Genomic DNA, 21,681 nt, shown 5'->3' with positions numbered 1-21,681 from the left:
ATTTGGGCAAGACTTCCATTTTCTGAAGGAAGCCTTCTTCTCTCTAATAGCTTCCTTGACACTGCTAGTTATCCATGCTGGCAACCTCTTGGACTTGGTGCTATCTTTCCTAACCTGTGGTATACATTCTAGGTGAGCTTCTATAATTGTGGTTTTGAGTTACCTCCAAGCATTTTGAAGGGATTTAACCTTCTTGGCACCCCCTTTCAACTTCTTTTTTACCAGTTCCCTCATTTCAGAAAAGTTTCCTTTTTTGAAGTCCAATGTGACTGTGTTGGACTTCCTTGGCAATTTTCCTCATATATATATATGCACGCACGCACACACACACGTGCGCGCGCACGCGCACACACACACACAAACACACTATTTCTGATAGCACTGTGGTCCCTATGTGGAAGGACTGGGAGCTCCATTCAGTTCCAGTACTCAAAACAAATTCCTGGACGCAGAATTATTTAATTTTAAGAATAAGTCTTTTGCACCAAGCGGGTGGATCTCGAGGTTCCAGTAAAAAACAAAGCAGATCCTGCAAGCCTGAAGTCTGACCACCTCTGTCCTACACAATTTAGGATAGATACAGTTGTGTGTCTTTTCCCCCACCATTCAGTTTTAAATTGCCATTTCTTGTGCTATTGGAGTAATGCCTAAAGCGTTAGCGACTCATTCTGAAATACAAAACAGAATGGCATTGGGTTTGCAGATAATGAGGCCCATATTTTTGGCACTTACAAGTTTAACAGGGAGTAGTTTACCAGAGAGAGAGCGGGAGAGCATCAGTGATTTTTCAAATTAGGAAAGAGGACATTAGAAGGAATTATATGAAAGGGACCAGTAAAGCCAAGATGCTTATGTAGATTAACAGAAATAGATTCGAGCTTTTCATTTAACAAAGGGTGAAATATTTTTCTGTAATAATATCTTTCTTAGTTCTATTCTGCATCCTTAAAAAATAAGACCATCGTGACCAAGAGGCTTAAAAGACCTCATAAAAATAAGTCTAACATGTTATCTCTATTGAAGTTTTTATTTTACATATAAGATTTTTTAAATCATGGGTTGGATCCAGATTTATGATGGATCAACTGCACTGACAGAAGTGGACTTCCCTGGACCTTCTTTCCCATGGCAGCCCTTGCAGCTCCCTGAAAACGCTACATAGAGTAGGAGACCCTGCTGAATGGGATGAACTGTGGTGTGCAGGGGAGAGGAGATCCCCCAAAATTTGACAGAGGAAGCTTCCTCTTGTGGAAGGCAGGTCCTTGATGCAACCTATTATCTGTATCTTCCAGAGCAGTAGCTTTAAGGTGCCACAACACTTCCCCCCACTTTCTTTCTCTCTCTCTCTCTCTCTCTCTCTCTCTCTCTCTCTCTCAGTCTCTCTCTCTCTCTCACACACACACACGCACACACGTACATACCTATGTATGTTTTCAGCAGTAATATCCACTCTGTCTAGTATTACTGGACCCATAATATTTCAGAATTTATGCAACTCTTCAAAATAAAGGCAAATCCCTTACAAAGAACAAGAGTCCCACTGAAAGGATACTCTGAAAGTAGGCAAGTTGCATAGAACTTGTTATCTCAAAGTAAAATGCTATGGCCACAATCCACCCTTGCTGACTTTAAAGACAGAATGTACACTTTATCAGGTGAGCCTGATTTATCATATGTCAAGAGACTATTTGCAGATGAACATCTGCAGCACACTATATCTGCAAGAAAAGGGGACTTTTATCTCACAATACCAAATCTAGGGATGTACAGATTTTGTTAAATGTGTTCCATCTATGTTTCATGGATTGGCATTTTTCATTCCATCATCAGCTCATGGCGGAATTAGATTTTTTTTAGGGATCTATAAGAATTTCATTTGACTTGCAGATATGCAAATTTGCACAAATTTTCCCCAAACGTAAAAACTGGTCCACAAGTCCATGGAATTCATACAACTCGGAAAAAGCCAATCTACTGTGGAATTTGCAGGTCAAATTCATAGAAATCCTAACTCCTTTGAATCCCCTAAGGATTTCTCTGACATCCCTATCTGAATCTGATTTTTTTTTTTAAGTTGTATTAATCTGAGCGATGCATAAATACAAGTAATATATTATAGGGGAATGAAGGAGGGAAAGGATCTTATTTGGAGAGAGCGTGTAGGAAGCTACGTGGGTGGCTACAACAGAGAGGGCCTTCTCAGTTGTGGAACCCCATTTATGGAAAGCCCTCCCCAAAGATGCTCAACCAATTCCTACATCATTATCTTTTAAGCACCAGAAAAGACTTTTGTTTTCTCCCAAGCATTTTAGAGACCTAGTTCTAGATTTTTATGGCTGTTCTTATATATCTTTATTGTGCTGTTTGTTGTTTCATATTGTATTTTATTCTTTTAAATATTTGCATTCTCTTTTATATTTTTAACTGATTGTATTGCATTTTAGTATTTTCAATCGTTGTAATCCACCCAGAGAATGTTTGTTATTGCGTGGGTTAAAAATAAAATGAATAAAATAATGTTAGAATATAGGGCCTTGTGCTAGATATCCATGCAATTGTAATAGCGAAAGGGCCAGGAGGAAATGTGCTTTTACTACCTTCCCTGCAACTCTGAAACCAATTTGGCCACAAGTTGCGTTACCTCTGTCATGCTTAAGAAGTTTTATTTGCCAACCATTTGATTGTGTTCCACTTTTATAAAAAGCTTCCTAAATGTGCGAGGCAATGCTTGCAAGACTGTTTGTATTACATAGGTGCATTCTCAATGCAACTTAGTGCTCACTGATGTATCAATAGTGATGCCAACCTGCCAGCTCAAATGCAATAATGAAATAATTCAACTCATGTGCTCCATTTATTCCCAAGGTCCCTTGTTAGCACATGTGCTTTATACATATTTTTAATCTTCTGGTGCCACTGATTACCAAAACTGGGGAGCAATGATGTTGGTGGTGCAACGTTGAATCCAACAACATTTCATCCAAATGGGCTTTGTTCACATGCAGGATCTGACCTGCTGTCTGAAAGGAATGCTTCCTTAGGTCAGACTAGCTAATGACTAAGGGGAAGGGGATTGCTTTTCTTCCATGGTATGGTTTACTTTGTTTGATAGATTGATCTAGTATTTGCTTTGCAGACACCTTCTGCAGTTCACTTGCTCCCCACATTAAATACATTATGATTCTGGATTGTATATACTGATGATAGGAAAGGACTCACAACAGTGCTGATAGTGGAGGAACAGATGGACTTTGGGCCTTCCCACTCAACAAATACATACAAATATATGAAATATATTTCATACAAATATATGAAAGAAGCAAAATAAGTCATTCACCTTCCAAATTATGACCAGTTGCTTTCACTTAAAATAAAATGTATGCATAAAATGTAGCTTACTGAATAAGGGAATGCTAACGTCTGAGGTTAACAGCAATGAAGATACCTTACTAACCATCTTGATTAATGCCATAGCACTTCACTGTGATAAATATGCTGCAACATGAAGATACAACCAAAAGTCTCAATACTGTGCTCACTACAGATTAATCTGAAAACTAACACAAGTGCATCCAAATTCATTCTCTTTACATATGTAAACATACATATGTAAAATATACAATCAAAATTGAATACAAGCTAATTTTTACAGGAATAAATGATCAATAATTTGCAAGTCCAATAGTCCCCAATGTTAATGTTAGAATCCACTTGATCCATGGAGCACCATCTAATTAATTTGTAAACACTATAGGAGCTTAGTCCACTTACATTGCCTTCATGATTGGGGCAGGACAGTGGCTTCCCTGCAGCAACAGCTGTGACAGTCTCCAAAATGGAAGACTCCTCAATGCTATTGTCTGGAGTTCGCTGCAGGACATCCATCAGGTTGGTGATGAAGAAGTTGTTCTGAAGTGCAGAAACCCCTTTCTCTGGTAGGATGGATGTCTGACGGCACACTGGGCAGGAAAGGGTTAAGCTGTGGGCTGGAATGTAATTTTGTAGGCACCTAAGGAGGATGGTAAAAAGACAGGCTGATATCAAAGAACATAAGAAGAGCCACACTGAATCAGACCAAAGGCCCATTTAGTCCAGCATTCTGTTCACACAGTGGCCAATCAGCTTTGTGTGGGAAGCCCAGAATTAGGACATGGGTGCAATAGCACCCTCCCACTTATGTTCCCCACCAACAGGTATACAGAGGCATACTGCCTCTGATACTGGACGTAATATATAGCCATCATGACCAGTACTGATTTATCCTCTAATCCCCTTTTAAAGCCAGCCAAGTTTATGGCCATCACTACTTCTTGTGGTAGCATATTCAGTAGTTTAACTATGTACTGTATGAAGAAGTACTTCCTTTTATCTGTCCTGAATCTCCCACCATACACCCAGTTACTCCCCTGGATCCCTTTTTTAAAAACTGGTGTTACATTTGCCATTCTCCAATCTTCTGGTCTAGAGGCCAATCGTAGGGACATGTTTCTTATTTTTGTTAGAAAATCAGCAGTTTCATACTTGAGTTCTTTAAGAACTCTAGGATGGATACCATCTGGACTCACTGATTTGTTAGCTTTCAATTTGTTAATAAGGTGTAGAACTTCCTTTCTTGTCACCAAAATTTGCCTCAGTTCTTCAGTCTTCCTTCCTAAAAATATCAATTCAGGCACTGGTATCTGGCCCAAGTCTTCTGCAGTGAAGACAGATGAAAAGAACTCATTTAGTTTCTCTGCAATCTCCTTTAACTCCGTCCTAGTGGGTGTACGAAACACTGAATGTAATCCTTTGGTTCTGACTTTAACAACTGTACAATTATCGTATCATATAACAGTCAAGCACTTCTTGACAGGCCAGTCTTTCTTTCTTTTCTTTTCTTTTTTTCTTTTCTTTTCTTTCTATACCATCCAATAGCCAAAGCTCTCTGAGCAGTTCACAACAATTAAAACCATAATATACAACAAATACTACCAACCTGAGTCTATGTTATTTTGAGACACCAGATTACCATCCACAAGTTGGAGACGAACATTTGCTATAGAGACAATAGCCACACATCTATAATGCTTAAAAAGTTAGGATAATCTCTACTCTAACACAACAGCACATAAAGCATTACTATTTATGCTTTCCAGCCAATCAGGGCCCATGACATGGCTTAGAATACTTTAGGGCTCAGAATTTGCTGACTTCTAACTGCTTCCGCCTGCGGTGAGACAATTGTGTGCATTTGTCACCACAGGCTGTTTTCAGCTCAGATTTGGCTTTTGGCCACCACTACAAATGTTGAACATTTGCACAGGAATGCCAAAAGTTGAAGCCAGACTAAATTCAGCCCATGGCAGCAGATGCATATGACTGTCTTTCCAGTTGAATTGGCTTCTAAGATGATATACCAAGAGGGAGGGTAAAGGTGTCCCCAACCGGTCGTGTCCGACTCTAGGGTGCGGTGCTCATCCCCGTTTCTAAGCCGAAGAGCCAGCGCTGTCCGAAGACGCTTCCGTGGTCATGTGGCCGGCATGACTGTACACCGAGGTGCACGGAACGCTGTTACCTTTCCCGCCGAGGTGGTACCTATTTATCTACTTGCAATTTCTTGCTTTCGAACTGCTAGGTTGGCAGAAGCTGGGACTGAAGACTGGAGCTCACTCCGTCACGCAGCACTCGGGTCTCGAACTGCTGACCTGCCGACCTTCCAGTCTGCAGTTCAGCGTCTTAACCACTAAGCCACTGCGGCCGAAGAGGGAGGGAGCTTTCTACAAATTATAGGAAGACAAATGGAGCCATTAGCACTACTGCATTTAAAATAATGCGTGTGCATGCGCACATGCGTGCGCACACACACAAAGCAAATGCCTAAAAGGTGACAAAATAGTCTGGCAAAATGAAAATAAAAACACCAGAAAAAGGCATCAGTGCAGAAACAGTGAAGATATCATTTTCACTTTCAGAGAGGGTTGCAGCATACTTGTTATGGTACAACTTCTATGTAGTCCTCAGTGTAGGAAAAATGCCCCCTGTTAAATTTCTCTGTATATTATAGCTGTTAAAGGCACAGGAAAACAAAAGACATCAGCAATACTTCCAGACATCTATAGCAGCACTACCTCTGACAATAAATCCTTCTTTTACTGCTAGACTTAATGTGCTGATATTTAACCTTTCAATTCTGAACATCCTATTCATGTTGATGGATTTTATGTCCAAGTTAAAATGTGCTTAGATTTACAGCCTAAATCCAGTTCAATGGACAAGTAGGAAATGGCTCTTCTGCCTCATTTCATGCAAATGTACTTATTATAGCCAAGGGAATTCCTAAAAAAAAAAAAAAAGGGGGGGGGGAGTCACAACAAAAACAGTATGTTTACCAAAAGAGCACAGTGAGATTCCAGAGTACATTTGCCATTACCTTCCCAAGAAGATGAATCCTCCTCATTCTTCTTTTAAATTTAATGAGCCTAAGGGCATTTTATCCTTTAACTGGTTAAACTTAGTTTTGTATTTCAGGAGAACATTTTGACTGGATTGAAGGTTCACTGTTAATTAAATGTAACTCGAGACTTCTGTGGGAACTGATTGTTGTAGTAGATGAGACCAGCGTTCCCCAACCTTGTGCCCTCTAGAGATCTTGGACTCCAACTCCCAGCATTCCCAATGCTGGCTAGGAATGCTGGGAGTTGCGGTTCAACACTTCTGGAGGGCACCAGGTTGGGGATGGCTGGTCTAGACAGACCAACCAATTGAGGGAGCAATCCTATCCAGGTCAACAGTCGCCTCCAACCCTGGGGGCAACCACCTATCCAGTGCAAGGCGGGAGGAGTGGTGAGAAATGGATCTCCTCCTCGCTCCCCCTGCCCTGCTTTCACAGCTATACAGCCGATTTCGGCTGTCTAGCCGCGGGACCTTGGAGCGCAGGAAGTGGTGAGCAGATGACACATAGAATGTGTCATACCGACATTCCCAACCTCCCTGCCCTGCCCCCGGGAATGCCCCATTTTCGCCGCTCCACACTGCTCTTATGAGCGTGGAGTACGGGGTCGATCCGCGCTGCCTACAAGGTGGCGCAGGAGCGGTGGGGGTTGTTTCTCCAGGAACCGACCTCAGAGTGTGGGCTCCAAGGTCAGTTCCCGGGAACCAACCTACTGTCTAGCGGCTGACTAGCAGCCATAGGATTGCACCCTGAAAAACACTCGTGCAAATCATTCTTACCTCTCACAGAAAGTGTGCAGACAAGGAAGTACTTTGGGGTTCTTGTAACGATCCAGGCATATGCTACAGATCAGAAACTGTTTGTCAATCTGACGCACCACAGGACTTGGGATGTTGGAGCCTTCACTGGCCATCCTAGACCGCTGACATGTGGTTCCCGTTCCTTTTTACCTGGCACGCTGCTGAAATGTTTAAACAAACAACAAAGCTTTAGAAGTTAAAAAAACCCTTCCTGCTAACAATGAACTTTAAACCCAAAGCACATGTTACTTTAATGACTTATGTCTTCTTTTCTTTTTTGCTCTAGAATAAATGCAGGGGAACCCTAACACGAGGGAGTCTGCAGACATTCAAATAAGGTTCTGCAGGTCATGTGATGGTTACAGGGTGGAACTGCAGCTGCCCCTAGGATTGCTGAGAACCAGAAAGGGGAAAATGTTGGACATTTCCAAAAAGTTGCTGCATTTTGGAAATCCCACAGTTACTCAGACGTAGTTCCATGCTGGTTGAAGCACACTGGCCTTCTACCAGTGGATCACAGAGACAAACTAGGCAGTTTTTATATTAAACAGGCTGGAGATAATTTTAGATGTGTACTAATTGAATCTATATTGAGTACCTTTACCTTGTAATTGGAGTTGGGGAGAACTCAGAGAATAAATACAGCCATTCTACAGTGGGACTCTACACTGGAGGAAGAAGGTTTTACCCCACCTGAATCTGGGATTTTATTCAGGAACTGACCTGGCTGAAAACTGCTTAGCTTTAACCATTTCACAACATAAGCTTATGATACTTGCAACAACAATGAAAGAAAATCAGAGAAAGGAATAAAGAGATCAGAAAATTTTACCTGAACAAAAAGCTGACAGGTATTTATGATGCTGAGTGAATCCAAAAAATCTGCCCTGTTGCAGTGAATTGTAACAAAAAGAAATGTTTATTAACCTGGCCAACTGACAATACTGCAAACCTGATGGGTATACGTTTCTGATGCTACAGAGGGACCATGGTTCAGTGGTAGAGCCTATGCTTTGCATGTAGTAGGTTCAATCCCTGCCATAAAACATGTGATGCGAAAAACTCATCTCTCCTTGAGAATCTGAAGACCTTGCAGCCTGGCAAAATTGACAATACTGACCTAGACAGACAAATTGTCTGACATGCTAGAAATCAGTTTCCTAAGTTCATAAGACACTTTCGCTAAAGATAATGCTAACATACACGGCTGCTGATACATACAACTGTATAGCAGGCTGGCCAATCAGTGAAAACCAACTCATATCCAGAGCCTATACAGGGCTGGCTCCAGATATTTTGCTGCCTCAGGTGGACAAGATGGCACCCCCTCCCATTCCATGTACAAAAGCCAACTGGACTGGCAGTTTAATCTTTCTTCAACACTGGCACTGGGGGCAGCATCCTCCACCACACCAGAAGGTTGTAATGCAGGCTAGCTTAGGGGTTGTAAGGCAAGGCTGCGTGGTTTATGGCTCTCTCCTCCAGAACCTTGTTGCCAACTCCCAGTTTCTGCTGCCTGAGGTGACTGCCTCACTCTGCGTAATGGTAGGGCTGGCCCTCAGTCTACAGCAAAGTATGCCTTTGCTGTACTAGCCAGCCTTCAGTTAACAGAAAGAACACAGAAAGCCAGCTGCCTTATACTGAGTCAGTCCATTGGTTCATCTAGCTGAACACTCTCTATACCAGGGGTAGCACTGCAACCTGGTTCTCCTCAGATGTGTTGGACTACAAGACCCATCATCACTGAACATTGGCCATGCTAGCTGGGGCCAATAGGAGTTGTAGTCCAAAACATCCAGAAGGCGCCAGGTTGCCAACACTTCATCTACTACCACCATGACCAACTGTGTGTCTCCAGGGCTTCACACAGGAGTCTTTCCCAGCCCTACGTAGAGAAGCAAGGGGTTAAGCCTGGGATGTTTTGCATGCAAAGCATGTGCTCTGCCACAGAGCAACTCCACTCTTAGGCTCAAGAAATGCCCAATAGCAGCCAGCTCATGTGTTTAAACTCTGCCCATATAAACTCTTCACATATAAAGATGCACAATCCTCCACACACCTGCTGCTTACCTCACCGTAGCCTCTCCCCTACCATGCCCTTGCCCAACTTAGCCCACTTCCATTATGGAGCTTGGCTGAGGAGAAAAATGTCCTCAGAGAGATAGAGGAGGATTAGCGTTCCTCCCACATGCCCCTGTGCTTCCTCTTTGGCTCTCAAAATCGGACCTTGTCCCTACTTTATACGTGACCAGTGCTAAGCCAGGTTTAAACAAATGGGTCTGTTGCCCACAAGTATAGCTTGTTCCTGACAGAAATTAAGCAGGCGAAGCCTTTCCAGGCCTGGGAATAAAGGTTGGGAAATGCTTCACTAGGGAATATAGCAGGCAAGTTAGTCTAAGAAAATGAAAATGAAAAACAGCAGGAAAGGGCAAGAGTGCAGAAATGATCGGAGAGCCAGGGCTGCCAGCATTCTTTTTATGGCAAGATGTTAGGGAAGCATAGATAACTGTGGCAAACTGCCTTTTCTCTTTTCAGAAGGGGCACAAAAGCCAATGTAATCGTGCCACAACCAATAGTCATGCATACAGAATACAAAAGAAAGTTTACAGAACATACCAGAGCCTCTGAAGTTGGATTGGCTGCGTAATGCAAGATACCCGACTAAGTATTTTTTTCCCCCTTAAGTCCTTGTGATTGCAAAGATAGGCTTGAACATGTGCAAGTCTCAGAAGCCAAAGGGGTTGGTGAGTCAATTTCTACTGGTCAGGGCTTTAGTGCCCCACATAACTGCTTGCCCAGACCCACCCAAAGCAATTGAAATTAAACAAAGTAGACTATATATATATATATATAAAGTAACTTGCCACATCATTTTTTAATGGACAGAACACACACATCCTTATTTCAGCTAGTTGTTCCTGACACACAGAAGTGTTGGTCTAAGGTTGGAGAGACCCAGGTTCAAATTCCCATTCATCTGTGAAGCTCTCCGGGCCAGTTACCATCTCTTAGTCTAACCTAACTCACAGAGTTGGTGCAATGATAAGATAAGTGGGGGAAGACCATGTCTGCCACACTGAGTTCCTTGGAGAAAGGGCAAGATAGAAGTATAATACATAATATGTGGCAGGGCCTTTTCGGTGGCTGCCCACCTGGCTATGATACTCCCTTCTGGTAGAAATTCAGCTGTCCCACACACACTTGCCATTTAGAAGCAAGTTGAAGATGTATTCATTTGTGCAGGCTTTGGGGATATGTAGATACATTTTAATTTGTTTTCTCATTGATTGATAGTGTTGATGGTTTATTGCATTTTATTATATATTTGTGATTTTAGAATCATGATTTTGATGTTGTTTATACAATGTATTATGTTTTACATAGGTTGTTAGCCACCCTGAGCTCTTTGTGAGGAAGGATTATATATATGTGTGTGTGCGCGCGCGCACGCACGCACTCAAATAAGCCCTATTCAGGTGTTCTAAATTAAGGAAAAGTATGCGAGGAGAAGAAGACTCCTGGCCCCACCTCCATCATCACTTTTATCACCCTCTACACGTGGAAGATGACTTTATAAGGAGGAGCATCTCCTTAATCTGTGGGGCCCCTCCACATGATCCAGACAGCTGATTTTCCAGCATTCTGGATTGCATGGAGAGCCCATGCAGATACAGGAGGCTCTCCTCTTCACAAAGTTGCCCTCCATGTGTAGATGGTGATGAAAGCGATGACAGAGGGGCTGGGTTTAGTATGCTCCCTCTCCTTGCATGTTACCTTGTTGTGGCGAAGGGGCTTGCGTAACTCAGTGAAGCCATAAGCTATGCCGTGCAGGGCCACCCAAGACGGACAGGTCATGGCAGAGAGTTCTGACAAAATGTGGTCCACTGGAGAAGGAAATGGCAACCCACTCCAGTATTCTTAAACCACTAAACCGTTCAGGTATGACCTAAATCATATCCCTGATGAATATACAGTGGAGGTGAGGAATAGATTTCAGGGATTAGACCTGATAGACAGAGTGCCTGAGGAACTATGGACGGAGGTCCGTAACATTGTTCAGGAGGCAGCAACAAAATCCATCCCAAAGAAAAAGAAATGCAAGAAAGCAAAGTGGCTGTCTGATGAGGCTTTACAAGTAGCTCACGAAAGAAGGGAAGCGAAAAGCAAGGGAGAAAGGGGAAGATATACCCAACTGAATGCAGAGTTCCAGAGAATAGCAAGGAGAGACAAGAAGGCCTTCTTAAGTGAACAATGCAAAGAAATCGAGGAAAACAACAGAATGGGAAAGACTAGAGATCTCTTCAAGAAAATTGGAGATCTCAAGGGAACGTTTTGTGCAAAGACGGGCATGATAAAGGACAAAGAAGGCAGGGACCTAACAGAAGCAGATGAGATTAAGAAGAGGTGGCAAGAATACACAGAAGAACTATACAGGAAAGATCTGAATGTCCCTGATAGCCATGATAGTGTGGTCACTGAACTTGAGCCGGACATTCTAGAGAGTGAAGTCAAGTGGGCCTTAGGAAGCATTAGTAACAATAAAGCTAGCGGAGATGACAGTATTCCAGCCGAGCTATTTAAAATCCTAAAAGATGATGCTGTTAAAGTGCTGCATTCAATATGCCAACAAATCTGGAACACTCAACAGTGGCCACAAGACTGGAAAAGGTCAGTTTACATTCCAATTCCAAAGAAGGGCAACGCCAAAGAGTGTTCAAACTACCGCACCATTGCGCTCATTTCACATGCCAGCAAGGTGATGCTCAAAATCCTACAAGCTAGGCTTCAGCAGTATGCGAACCGAGAACTACCGGAAGTACAAGCTGGGTTTAGAAGAGGCAGAGGAACTAGAGATCAAATCGCCAACATTCGCTGCATCATGGAGAAAGCAAGAGAATTCCAGAAAAACGTCTATTTCTGCTTCATTGACTACGCTAAAGCCTTTGACTGTGTGGATCACAACAAACTGTGGCAAATTCTTAAAGTGATGGGAGTACCAGACCACCTTACCTGTCTCCTGAGAAACCTGTACGAGGGTCAAGAAGCAACAGTAAGAACCAGACATGGAACAACCGATTGGTTCAAAATTGGGAAAGGAGTACGACAAGGCTGCATATTCTCACCCTGCTTATTTAACTTATATGCAGAGTACATCATGAGAAATGCCGGGTTGGATGAATCAGAGGTCGGAATTAAGATTGCCGGGAGAATTATCAACAACCTCCGATATGCAGACGATACCACCCTAATGGCAGAAAGCGAAGAGGATCTCAAGAGCCTCTTGTTGAGGGTGAAAGAGGAGAGTGCAAAAGCTGGTTTGAAACTCAACATTAAAAAAACGAAGATCATGGCATCTGGCCCCATCACTTCCTGGCATATAGAAGGGGAAGAAATGGAAGCAGTGACAGATTTTACTTTCTTGGGCTCCAAGATCACCGCAGATGGTGACTGTAGCCATGAAATTAAAAGACGCTTGCTCCTGGGGAGGAAAGCTATGGCCAACCTAGACAGCATAGTAAGAAGCAGAGACATCACCTTGCCGACAAAGGTCCGTCTAATCAAAGCTATGGTTTTCCCAGTAGTAATGTATGGCTGTGAGAGCTGGACTATAAGGAAGGCTGAGCGCCGAAGAATGGATGCTTTCGAACTGTGGTGCTGGAGAAGACTCTTACGAGTCCCCTGGACTGCAAGGAGGTCAAATCAGTCCATCCTAAAGGAAATCAACCCTGAGTGCTCATTGGAAGGACAGATAATGAAGCTGAAGCTCAAATATTTTGGCCACCTAATGCGAAGAGAAAACTCCCTGGAAAAGACCCTGATGCTGGGAAAGACTGAAGGCAAAAGGAGAAGGGGACGGCAGAGGATGAGATGGCTAGATAGCATCACCGATGCAATGAATATGAACTTGAGCACCCTCCGGGAGAGAGCGCAGGACAGGAAGGCCTGGCGTGCTATGGTCCATGGGGTCACGAAGAGTCGGACACGACTGAACGACTGAACAACAACAACAAGAACAACAAATTCAGAATTCCTGCATAGGCTATTGTCACAACTTTTTGTTATGATTTCCTAATTAGTTCTTTAATAATAAACATACTGTTTCACTGTTTTTATTAACTTTAGGCCTCCTATTCTGTTATAGTTGGGAATTGTGGAAGTTTTGGCATTCAGGGTCCCAGGCCAGACAAGATTCATGTCCATCACCCTTAGTTTGTATAAAGAAAAAAAGAGGCAAATGAGTTAAATTGTTGCCTTGTTTGCTAGACCCTGAAACCATTCATACGGGATTGGGACGATCAGCAGAGGAAAAGAAGCCACCACGGCTTCTTTTCCCCACCCTGCGCATGCCACTCGCATGCCCGCCATTTCCCTAATTACCCTCGCTGCAGCGTGGGTTGCTGTCTCGTCCGAACCCGGCAAGGTGCGCAGCGGGGGTGGCTTCCAAACACAACCCCAACAACAAGCCACTGATTGTCCAAACCCTGTGATTATGAACTATGGAACTCTTTAAGGTTTCCACGCTCTCGCTTAATTCCCACTGTGTAGCCATATCCCATGCATGTTTTTAAAACAACTTCAACTAACTTAATGGAGCTTACTTCCAAGTAACTGTGCACAAGACTGCAGCAAGTGAGTTGTTGAGGCTGTACAATTTCTGCATGCAGACAAACGTTTAATCCACAGTTTGGGGCAAAGAGCCATGGCTCTTGAACATTCCTTTCTCCCCTCACATATGCAACTTAACAGGTTGCTTCCTGATCTAATCAAACCATAGTTTTCCATTTTATCTGAACTGGAAAACAATGATTTGAGCAAGCCCTGATTTGGAAGATCATCTGAACACATCCAATAAGTCCATGGAATAGCTAAGACTTAAACTCATGTCTCCCTGTTCCAAGACCTTCTATTTTCTACACCACACTGGCTCCTTGTTTAAAGTTACATTTAACAACCAGAGCACCTCTTGTGTCCAAAATCTTTCTTATATGAGTTATATGTTTAGACACCTTATTATTCAGGATGTGGAACAGTTTTCTAGTCACCTGAAAAGCACATATATAATTTCATGTGCCATCAAGGTGGAATAAATCTGGGCTTATAGGGCTATGGAATAAGAAAGGGTTAAACCAGTGGTGCTAAAATTCAGTGCAAAGCTATAAAGAGAACTTGTTATTTTTAAGATAGGAAACAATTATTTCCCCTCATTTTTAAGAAAGGTAGAAGGGGTGATACAGGTACCGTTGGGATGAGCAAACCTAAATAAATCATCATCATTGTATAAAGAGACACCTCTAAAAATGAAATCTAGAGTAAGAGCTCTAAAACATTTAGCAGCCTTTGACAAGGGATCAATGCTTGCATTAAGAAGCCTTCCAGAAAATGACATCATCCTTGTTTCTTCTTGCAGGTTTCTGATTGTAAAGATATACAGAGCAATTCCTGATTTCTTATCAAAATGGCCTTTAAGACACATAAAGCAGTAAATGCACAATGGGTTTGTGCATATAATACAAGAACCCAAACAGAAGATGTATATCCATGAAGAAAGAAACCAGTCATGTCTGCGGCCACACCCATTTGGAATAGAACTCCTAAGAAAGGAGGGCTCTAGTCTTTTATACAGTTTTAATAAACATATTGATCTGTATCAGAAATATGATTCTACAGGGTGGACCAAAAAGTATAAAGATGATTGATGGTAGCCTGTTCAAAATGTATAGGCTTTTCAAATAAAGGCAGTGCTCCGCCCAACCAGAGCTGTGATTAGACTCTGAAAGAACAGCCTAAATTGCCTACCACTTATCAATGATTCGCAGAACCCAAAGGGTCTAAGCCATGCATTATGAATGAATAGGTTTCCAGTAGCAACATTTTCAATGGATCTCTCAAATCTCAAATCTGCAGGCGAGGATGGGACTCCCACTGTAAAAACATTGCTTCGAAAAGACAGGATAAGGTATCAGTAGAATTCCACAAGCAGAGCACTTCAAGGGACAAACCTTACCGAGGAGGAGAAGCTATAAAAACAGCCCATTTCCTGGCAGAATCAACATTAATCCATTTATAAAAATGCACAACATTAAAAAAAAAACCAATTAGGGAAAACTCTCTCTCTTTCACACACACACACACACACACACACACACAAATGTTTCCCTTTCTCTTTCCCAAATTATTTTAATCAGTTTGGTCCCCTATTGTTTCAAGCACTTACCTAACCCTAAAGCATGTAACACTATTAATTAAAAACAAAACATCAGGGAGCATCACCAAAAAGCCATCACCTACTAGTCAGTCACAATACTGAACACACACAAATGCTAAAGACATACCCATCGTCACGGAAGAGAGTTTAATCAATGCAATGCCAAATAAGAAATCCTTTCCAGGATGGAGCTGCGTCCTGCAGTAGTCCAGATGAGCCAATCATAATTACAGTAAAATATTGAGTTTGAAAACCTCACGTGTGGAACTGCAAGAGAATCCCTACGACTGCACAGTCATTCTTAAGAGATGCAGCATATATCTTGCTTTAGGTAACAATGCTCAATTCCATGGAGAGAATAATGGAAGAAATGAAAGGAGGCCCAGTCAAGGTATCATTAATTTCCCCACCCCCTCTCCAGGTCACTGACAAGTGGGAGACCCCCGAAAGGATTCCAGCCAATCAATCTTTATTTAGTACATCATTCTCACTCAACCTGTGCTGAAAGACTGCAGCAAACCGTGCAAGGGATTGTGGGATAGGGATGCAGCATAGAGCTGCAATGAGATTCGCTGGGTGGATTTTCCCCCCTTTCCTAGTCAGCAATCAGCTGTTTCAAGGCTCACTGCTGGCCCATTGAATTTGGTCACCGGAATGTTATTACAGGACTAGCAAGCAAGGACAGCTGCCAGCCTGGCATGGCAGCAAAAGACGCATGTAAGTCTTTCCTGAAAACATTAAAGGATGAATGTAATACTAGTACACCTATTCAACACACATTTACTTGGAAGGAAATATTCTCAGTTTCTAATGGAACTTCTCAGTGAAAATGAGAGAGGGAGAAAAATCCCTATCCACTTTCCCTATGCTGCTCATATTTTTTTTATAAAACTCCTAGCGTGCCCACCACTCCACCCCTTGTTTAATATGGTAACCAAAAGGCAGCTACTTAATGTGCAAATGCTGAACAAGATGAGCTCACCAATCCATCCAGAAGTGTACTAAGGTCCCCATGAAATCATCTAATGTTTCTCATCTTAGAGGAAACTTTATGGAAGGAAAGAAGACTTGAAGCTATTCCAGATAACCCTTATACAAGGGTTGACATGTCTCAGGACTCCAAATTTAAGCAGCCTAATACTATGGAAAGTGTTTTCTGATTACACAAATCCAGCATATTAGTTGTGCATTTTCTACCAATTGTCTGTCATTTGCTCCTAGCAAATACTCAAAAAAGTAGGGGCAGGAGCATTGAAACATTCTTCTTACCTGGCCATTTGCTCATGCAAGGAAATAGCCGCTTCTACTTGCCTTTCTTCTCTGAAAACACAGCAAAACATGTTGGGGAAGGCAGGCTGATGGGTGCTACTGTCCATGCTTTTGCTGCTCTGATAGTGCATGGGTGTAATCCTGCTGTTCAATTAATATAGAAATAGAAGTTCCAGATATAAAGGGGATCTCCTTGTTTTTCTCCCAGTATCACTTGGCAAATCATTCTCTCTATTTCTGATGTCCAGGCTGTAAGTGCAGTTGCTTATGTAGCCAAAACAGTACCACCCACACACAAGAAGGAGGGATCAACAGGCTTGAGTTTGCAGAAGTACCAAAAAATCTTTAGGGGGAAAAAGATTAGAGGAAGATCACTAAAAAAAAAAAAAAATGCAATGAGGACTGAGCCTGCTCATTGGCTACAGAATTCTGACTGACTGTTGGTGGGATGGGGATTGAAAACTGGGGAGGCAGAACGAAATGGAGCGGCTTGAATCCTGAATGGCAGCACTCCATGCTGTAATACTTTGTTGCTGGTCCCACCAGTCTGTACGAAAAACAAAACATTCTCCCTTGTGGAGCTTACCCTTTGTCAGAAGGAAAATGGCATGTCCTCAAGATCAGCAGAACTAATCCGATGCACCTGTTCTTGGAATGAAGTCCCAATAATTTCAGTGGAAGCCTATTTTTCAGATGGCACCAAATTGTTCCAGATAATGAAAACCCAAACAGTCCATAAAGAGCTTTAGAAGAATCTCTCCAAAATTGGACAATGGATGACAAAATGAAAATGATGTCCAAAGGAAGTGTAAAGTAATGCATATTGGGCAAACCCTCTAAGGGCTTCACATGAGGCTAAAATCCAACAACTTTACAGGGGCTTCTGCTTCTGCATTCTTTGTGGGATTAAGATCGGCTCCTTTACACAGGCTGACACATGTTGTTTTCATTTCTCGGCAAGTTCTATATGTTTCATTTTACAGCCACTGCATGGTGCTGCTGTTATAGCACCATTACGGAAGTACACAGATAGCAAAGTGCACTTCTTAGAGAAAAATCACACTTTCCCTGCATTTTACAAAGGCGGGATAAAGGTATTAAACTGCGGGAGGGGCCCTGGAGGTTGACAACGTCATGTAAAGGACACACAAACTTCCATGAGTAACCAATCTTGATCCACAATATAAGGTCCATGTGGAGAAGCCCTAAGTCTCACATATACTGATGGGAGTCTGCATTGGCAATAACTAACCAGAAGAGAGATACTGGGTTTGTGATGGATTGCTCCATTAAAACAACTCAGTGTGTGGCATCAGAGGAAAAGGCATATTCCATGATAGGGGTTATTAGGAAAGAATAGAAATAAAATAGAAAGTATCATAATGCCTTCATATAAAACTATGGTGCAACAACATTTGGAATACTGTGCCTGGTTCTGGTTGCTCCATCTTTAAGAGGGGTACCACAAGTCTAGAAAAGAAGCTGAAAAGGGCGACCAAAATTACCAAGAGATTGGAACAACTTCTCTACAAGGACAGATTAAAGCAAGGGTGGGCAACATGGTGCCTGCAAAGACCAAGGCACCCCTGGATACCTTTCTTGGTGCTCACCAAGGTGCCTTACCCTGTCTTCTTAAAAAAAAACAACTTAACACATTTTCCTACTGGTAGTTGGGATTGCTCAAAATAGGTTTCCGCTGGTGCTGAAAACTGTGTTCAAAGGAATTGTTTAGTGTGTTGAGACTCAGACCCCATCTCTGCCCTGGGCAGGTTACATGTCCTTTCCCATGCCTCCCATGGCAGCCTTTTTGTGGTGGTGCCCAAGACAGTTTAATAAATTGTCAAATGTGCCCACGGACCCATAAAGGTTGCTTACCTCTGGGCTAAAGCATTTAGGACTTAACAGTTTGTACTTAAGCTTTTGTGAGGGAAAGGAAAATTGTCAGTCTGGATGGGATTAAAACTTTACACAAAGGAATTCCTGAAGACAGGGAAAAGGCCCTGGGAGTTAGGGACACTAAGGGCACAATCCTATGCATGTTTCGACATAAAAAGTCCTACAACTCCCAGCATTCCCTGGCCAGCATGACTGGCTGAAGAAGATGGGAGTTGTAGCACTTTTTTCTGTCTAAACATGCATAGGATTGCACCATAAGGGACAAGTAGCCCAGAGGCAAGGAGGCTGAAGAAAGGTTGCAAAGGAGTAGGCAACAAGCTAGGAAATGAAACCTGAACATAGAAGAACATAAATCTTATACGAGGTCAAACTATTCATCTAGCCCACTATTGTGTACTCTAATTGGCAGTTTACTGCTGCTTACTTTTGTTGCTGATTGAATTATTTCTAATGGGTTTTATTATTGTTGTTTTTTAAAATAAATAGATATAGATGTAAATATAGATATATAAATATATATATATATATATATATATATATATATATAAATTCTTTACTGCACTTTTAAACACTTTTAAACTGCCCAATAACCAAAGTTCTCTGGAAGGTGTGCGGTACAGCTGCCCTGAGAGCTGCAAATGTAGTGAAAGGGCAGGAGGTAAATATATGCATACATAAATTCTTATGTACATTAGGACTGTGCAATCCTGGCAGAAAGGAAGTGGCCAAGCAAGGGATGAAGCTTTGGGAAAGAGTTGCTAGGAGGACTCTTGGGCTTTATGTGGTTTTCATCCCAAATAGAGAGAGACTCAGGAAGCATATGGTTAGCTGAGACTAATCCCAGTTAGGGTTATAATAATCACATTCACTTTCAAAGATAAGGAAAGCAAGTTGTTGTGTCTGGATTTTATTGACCTTCACAAGCAGCGTTTCTATTTCTAAGGTGGGGGGAAAATACCAATGAAAATCAGACAAATGTGTATTTAGGCTGCCCCGTCCCCCACAACAAAATTCAGTGTCCTTCCTAGGTCTGTGAATTATTTGTGGGCACACCAAAACAGTTAAACATTCTGCTGAACTGAAAACCACCATGACATACTGCGACTGAAGTCTGAATAGTTTCCAAAACATCAGATCTTGGCAATGTAGCAAGAGACATGTGGCCTTTGAAAACTTGTTATTTTATAAAGCATTTTCAGTTGTCTAATGATATAAGCCATTGCCCTGAATACCCAAGCTACTGGATCATGCAGTCACTTGATAGCGCCAGGAACGGTTGCTTAGGCAGCATACTGGCAAGTGGAAAATGAGAGTTAGAGAACAACACAATCTTAATTTGAATCTCTGTGTAAAACCAAGGAATTTTTAGCACAGGATACGCCCACAGCAAACTATTTCAGTCAACCCAGGTTCCAACCTGACAATGCAAATACAATAGTAAGCATTTAGACATTAGATACTTTCACTCCACCCCCTGTAGGGAAGCCAGTACTATTTACAAACAAGTCACTTGAGTTGTGACATTACATGTGACAACTCCAAAGTTAGGCACACATGATTCTTTTTGTGTTTACGAGTTTATTTAGGGATTGCTTTAAGTTACTTCAGTGAGAAGCTGGATAAAAATACTATCAGTCAATCAGCAAAATATTCTGACTAGTTCTAATATAATATATTCTGACTAGTTCTGATATAATATAGAGGGAGATCTAGTCAAATATCTTATATGTGGATGTAAAATAACTGAGTTACATGCTTGAACTAACACACTGGGTTCCAATTCAGAGCCCAAAAAAGGATGAACGGGGCGTGGGGACAAGGGAAAAGTTGCATTTGACATATTTCATGTCCTGTCAATATACATCTCTCGTCATGTTCTGTCATTGTGGCACATTATAGCATAATATGTGCTCACATTGATAGTAGTTCTTGGAACAAAAGATTCTGCTTTAATAGGAGAAAGGATGAACAAGATTATTTGTCTACAGCTGGTGTATTGCCCATGCACTACCAACCACTACCATTTTCTTGTTGGTTTACTGTTTTTTGTTTTTTTTAAGGAGACAGAAAAAGAGAGAGCAAGAGAAGACAGGCATATGCAGTAGCAAACTTGAAGTGAATCCCATGTTGCAGGTTGGGGTTAAAAGCAGCTCCTGTATCTGAAAACTGGACATTAAGGTGACTCCAAATTCTACATTTGTCAATTTCTTTCCCGTAGTGAGTGACCAGGGTATATTACAAAATTTTCCTTTCATCTGCTGTCTCAAAACATTAAAGTGTCAAATAAAATATCAAGCTTGCTTGTTTGTAAACTTGCCCATTAATAAAGCCAGCTAGGACAGGAAGTTCCAGAATATCCCCTGCATATTTCACATGTCTGAGATTAGGCCTTTGTCTTAATTTAGCTATGCTTGCTTTAACTCTATGTGCTAGTCAAAGAGACAGAGACACAGAAATCCAGTGCTTGTTCACCCAATGTAACATTCATGAGCTTTTCTACATGAGACATGTATTGTGTGCTCGTGATTCCTTACTCACGGTTGTTACAGGTTCTTTAGAAGACATCTTGATCCTCCAGTTTTGCTTCCGTTTTTTAAGAGTGCTTTATGGGAGGGGGGGTAAAGGAGGGAAAAAGGGTAGTATTTCCAAAAGCAGAAGAAAAGGTAGTTTCCTACTTGTGTAACTGCAATATTCTGCTATAGCACAGCGACACCTACAGAGCATGTAGTGGAAAACCAAGAAAGGTTTTTTGTGTAGAGCTTGGATCTCAATGCTACGACAAAACCGAAAGTGGATACAGCGATTAACACCCTCATGTAGAAAAGCTCACAATGTTAAGTTGGTCTCTGTTAGACTTCAGGATGCATTGTATAGAATCACAGAATAGAATCATAGAATAGTAGGGTTGGGGAAATTATTTATAGTTATTTATTTACAGTTACTTACTGTGAGTATGGAATAGGGAGGAAAGTGACAACTACCCTGGCTTCCTTGCCCTGTCGCTAAACTCGCACAGTTGCTTAACTTGCTTGTTTGCTGATGCTTTGTCACTGGGGCTCCTTGCACTTGGCCAAGGTTGC

General features: G+C 41.9%; 1 protein-coding gene across 5 annotated transcripts in view; it reads right to left on the bottom strand.

Moving 5' to 3' along the window:
• The window catches only part of TRIM2 (tripartite motif containing 2), a 126,002-nt gene that overhangs the window by 93,317 nt on the left and 11,004 nt on the right, over positions 1-21,681 (bottom strand). For 3 of the 5 annotated variants that reach the window (XM_084856295.1, XM_084856290.1, XM_084856294.1), the window contains exons 2-3: positions 7,210-7,391; positions 3,772-4,009 (exon numbers count right to left, since the gene is read on the bottom strand). In XM_084856295.1, coding sequence (XP_084712421.1) covers positions 3,772-4,009; positions 7,210-7,343 — 372 coding nt within the window. In that variant the 5' untranslated portion in view covers positions 7,344-7,391. Of the gene's footprint in view, positions 1-3,771; positions 4,010-7,209; positions 7,392-8,062; positions 8,118-16,705; positions 16,757-21,681 lie in introns of all 5 variants that reach the window. The other 2 variants (XM_084856292.1, XM_084856291.1) reach the window with 2 other exon arrangements.

Source organism: Heloderma suspectum, chromosome 5 (assembly GCF_057233095.1).
Source record: "Heloderma suspectum isolate Gila_16-S chromosome 5, 16-S_ref, whole genome shotgun sequence".
NCBI classification, from domain to species: domain Eukaryota; kingdom Metazoa; phylum Chordata; class Lepidosauria; order Squamata; family Helodermatidae; genus Heloderma; species Heloderma suspectum.
This window is presented reverse-complemented; position numbering and strand designations above follow the sequence as displayed.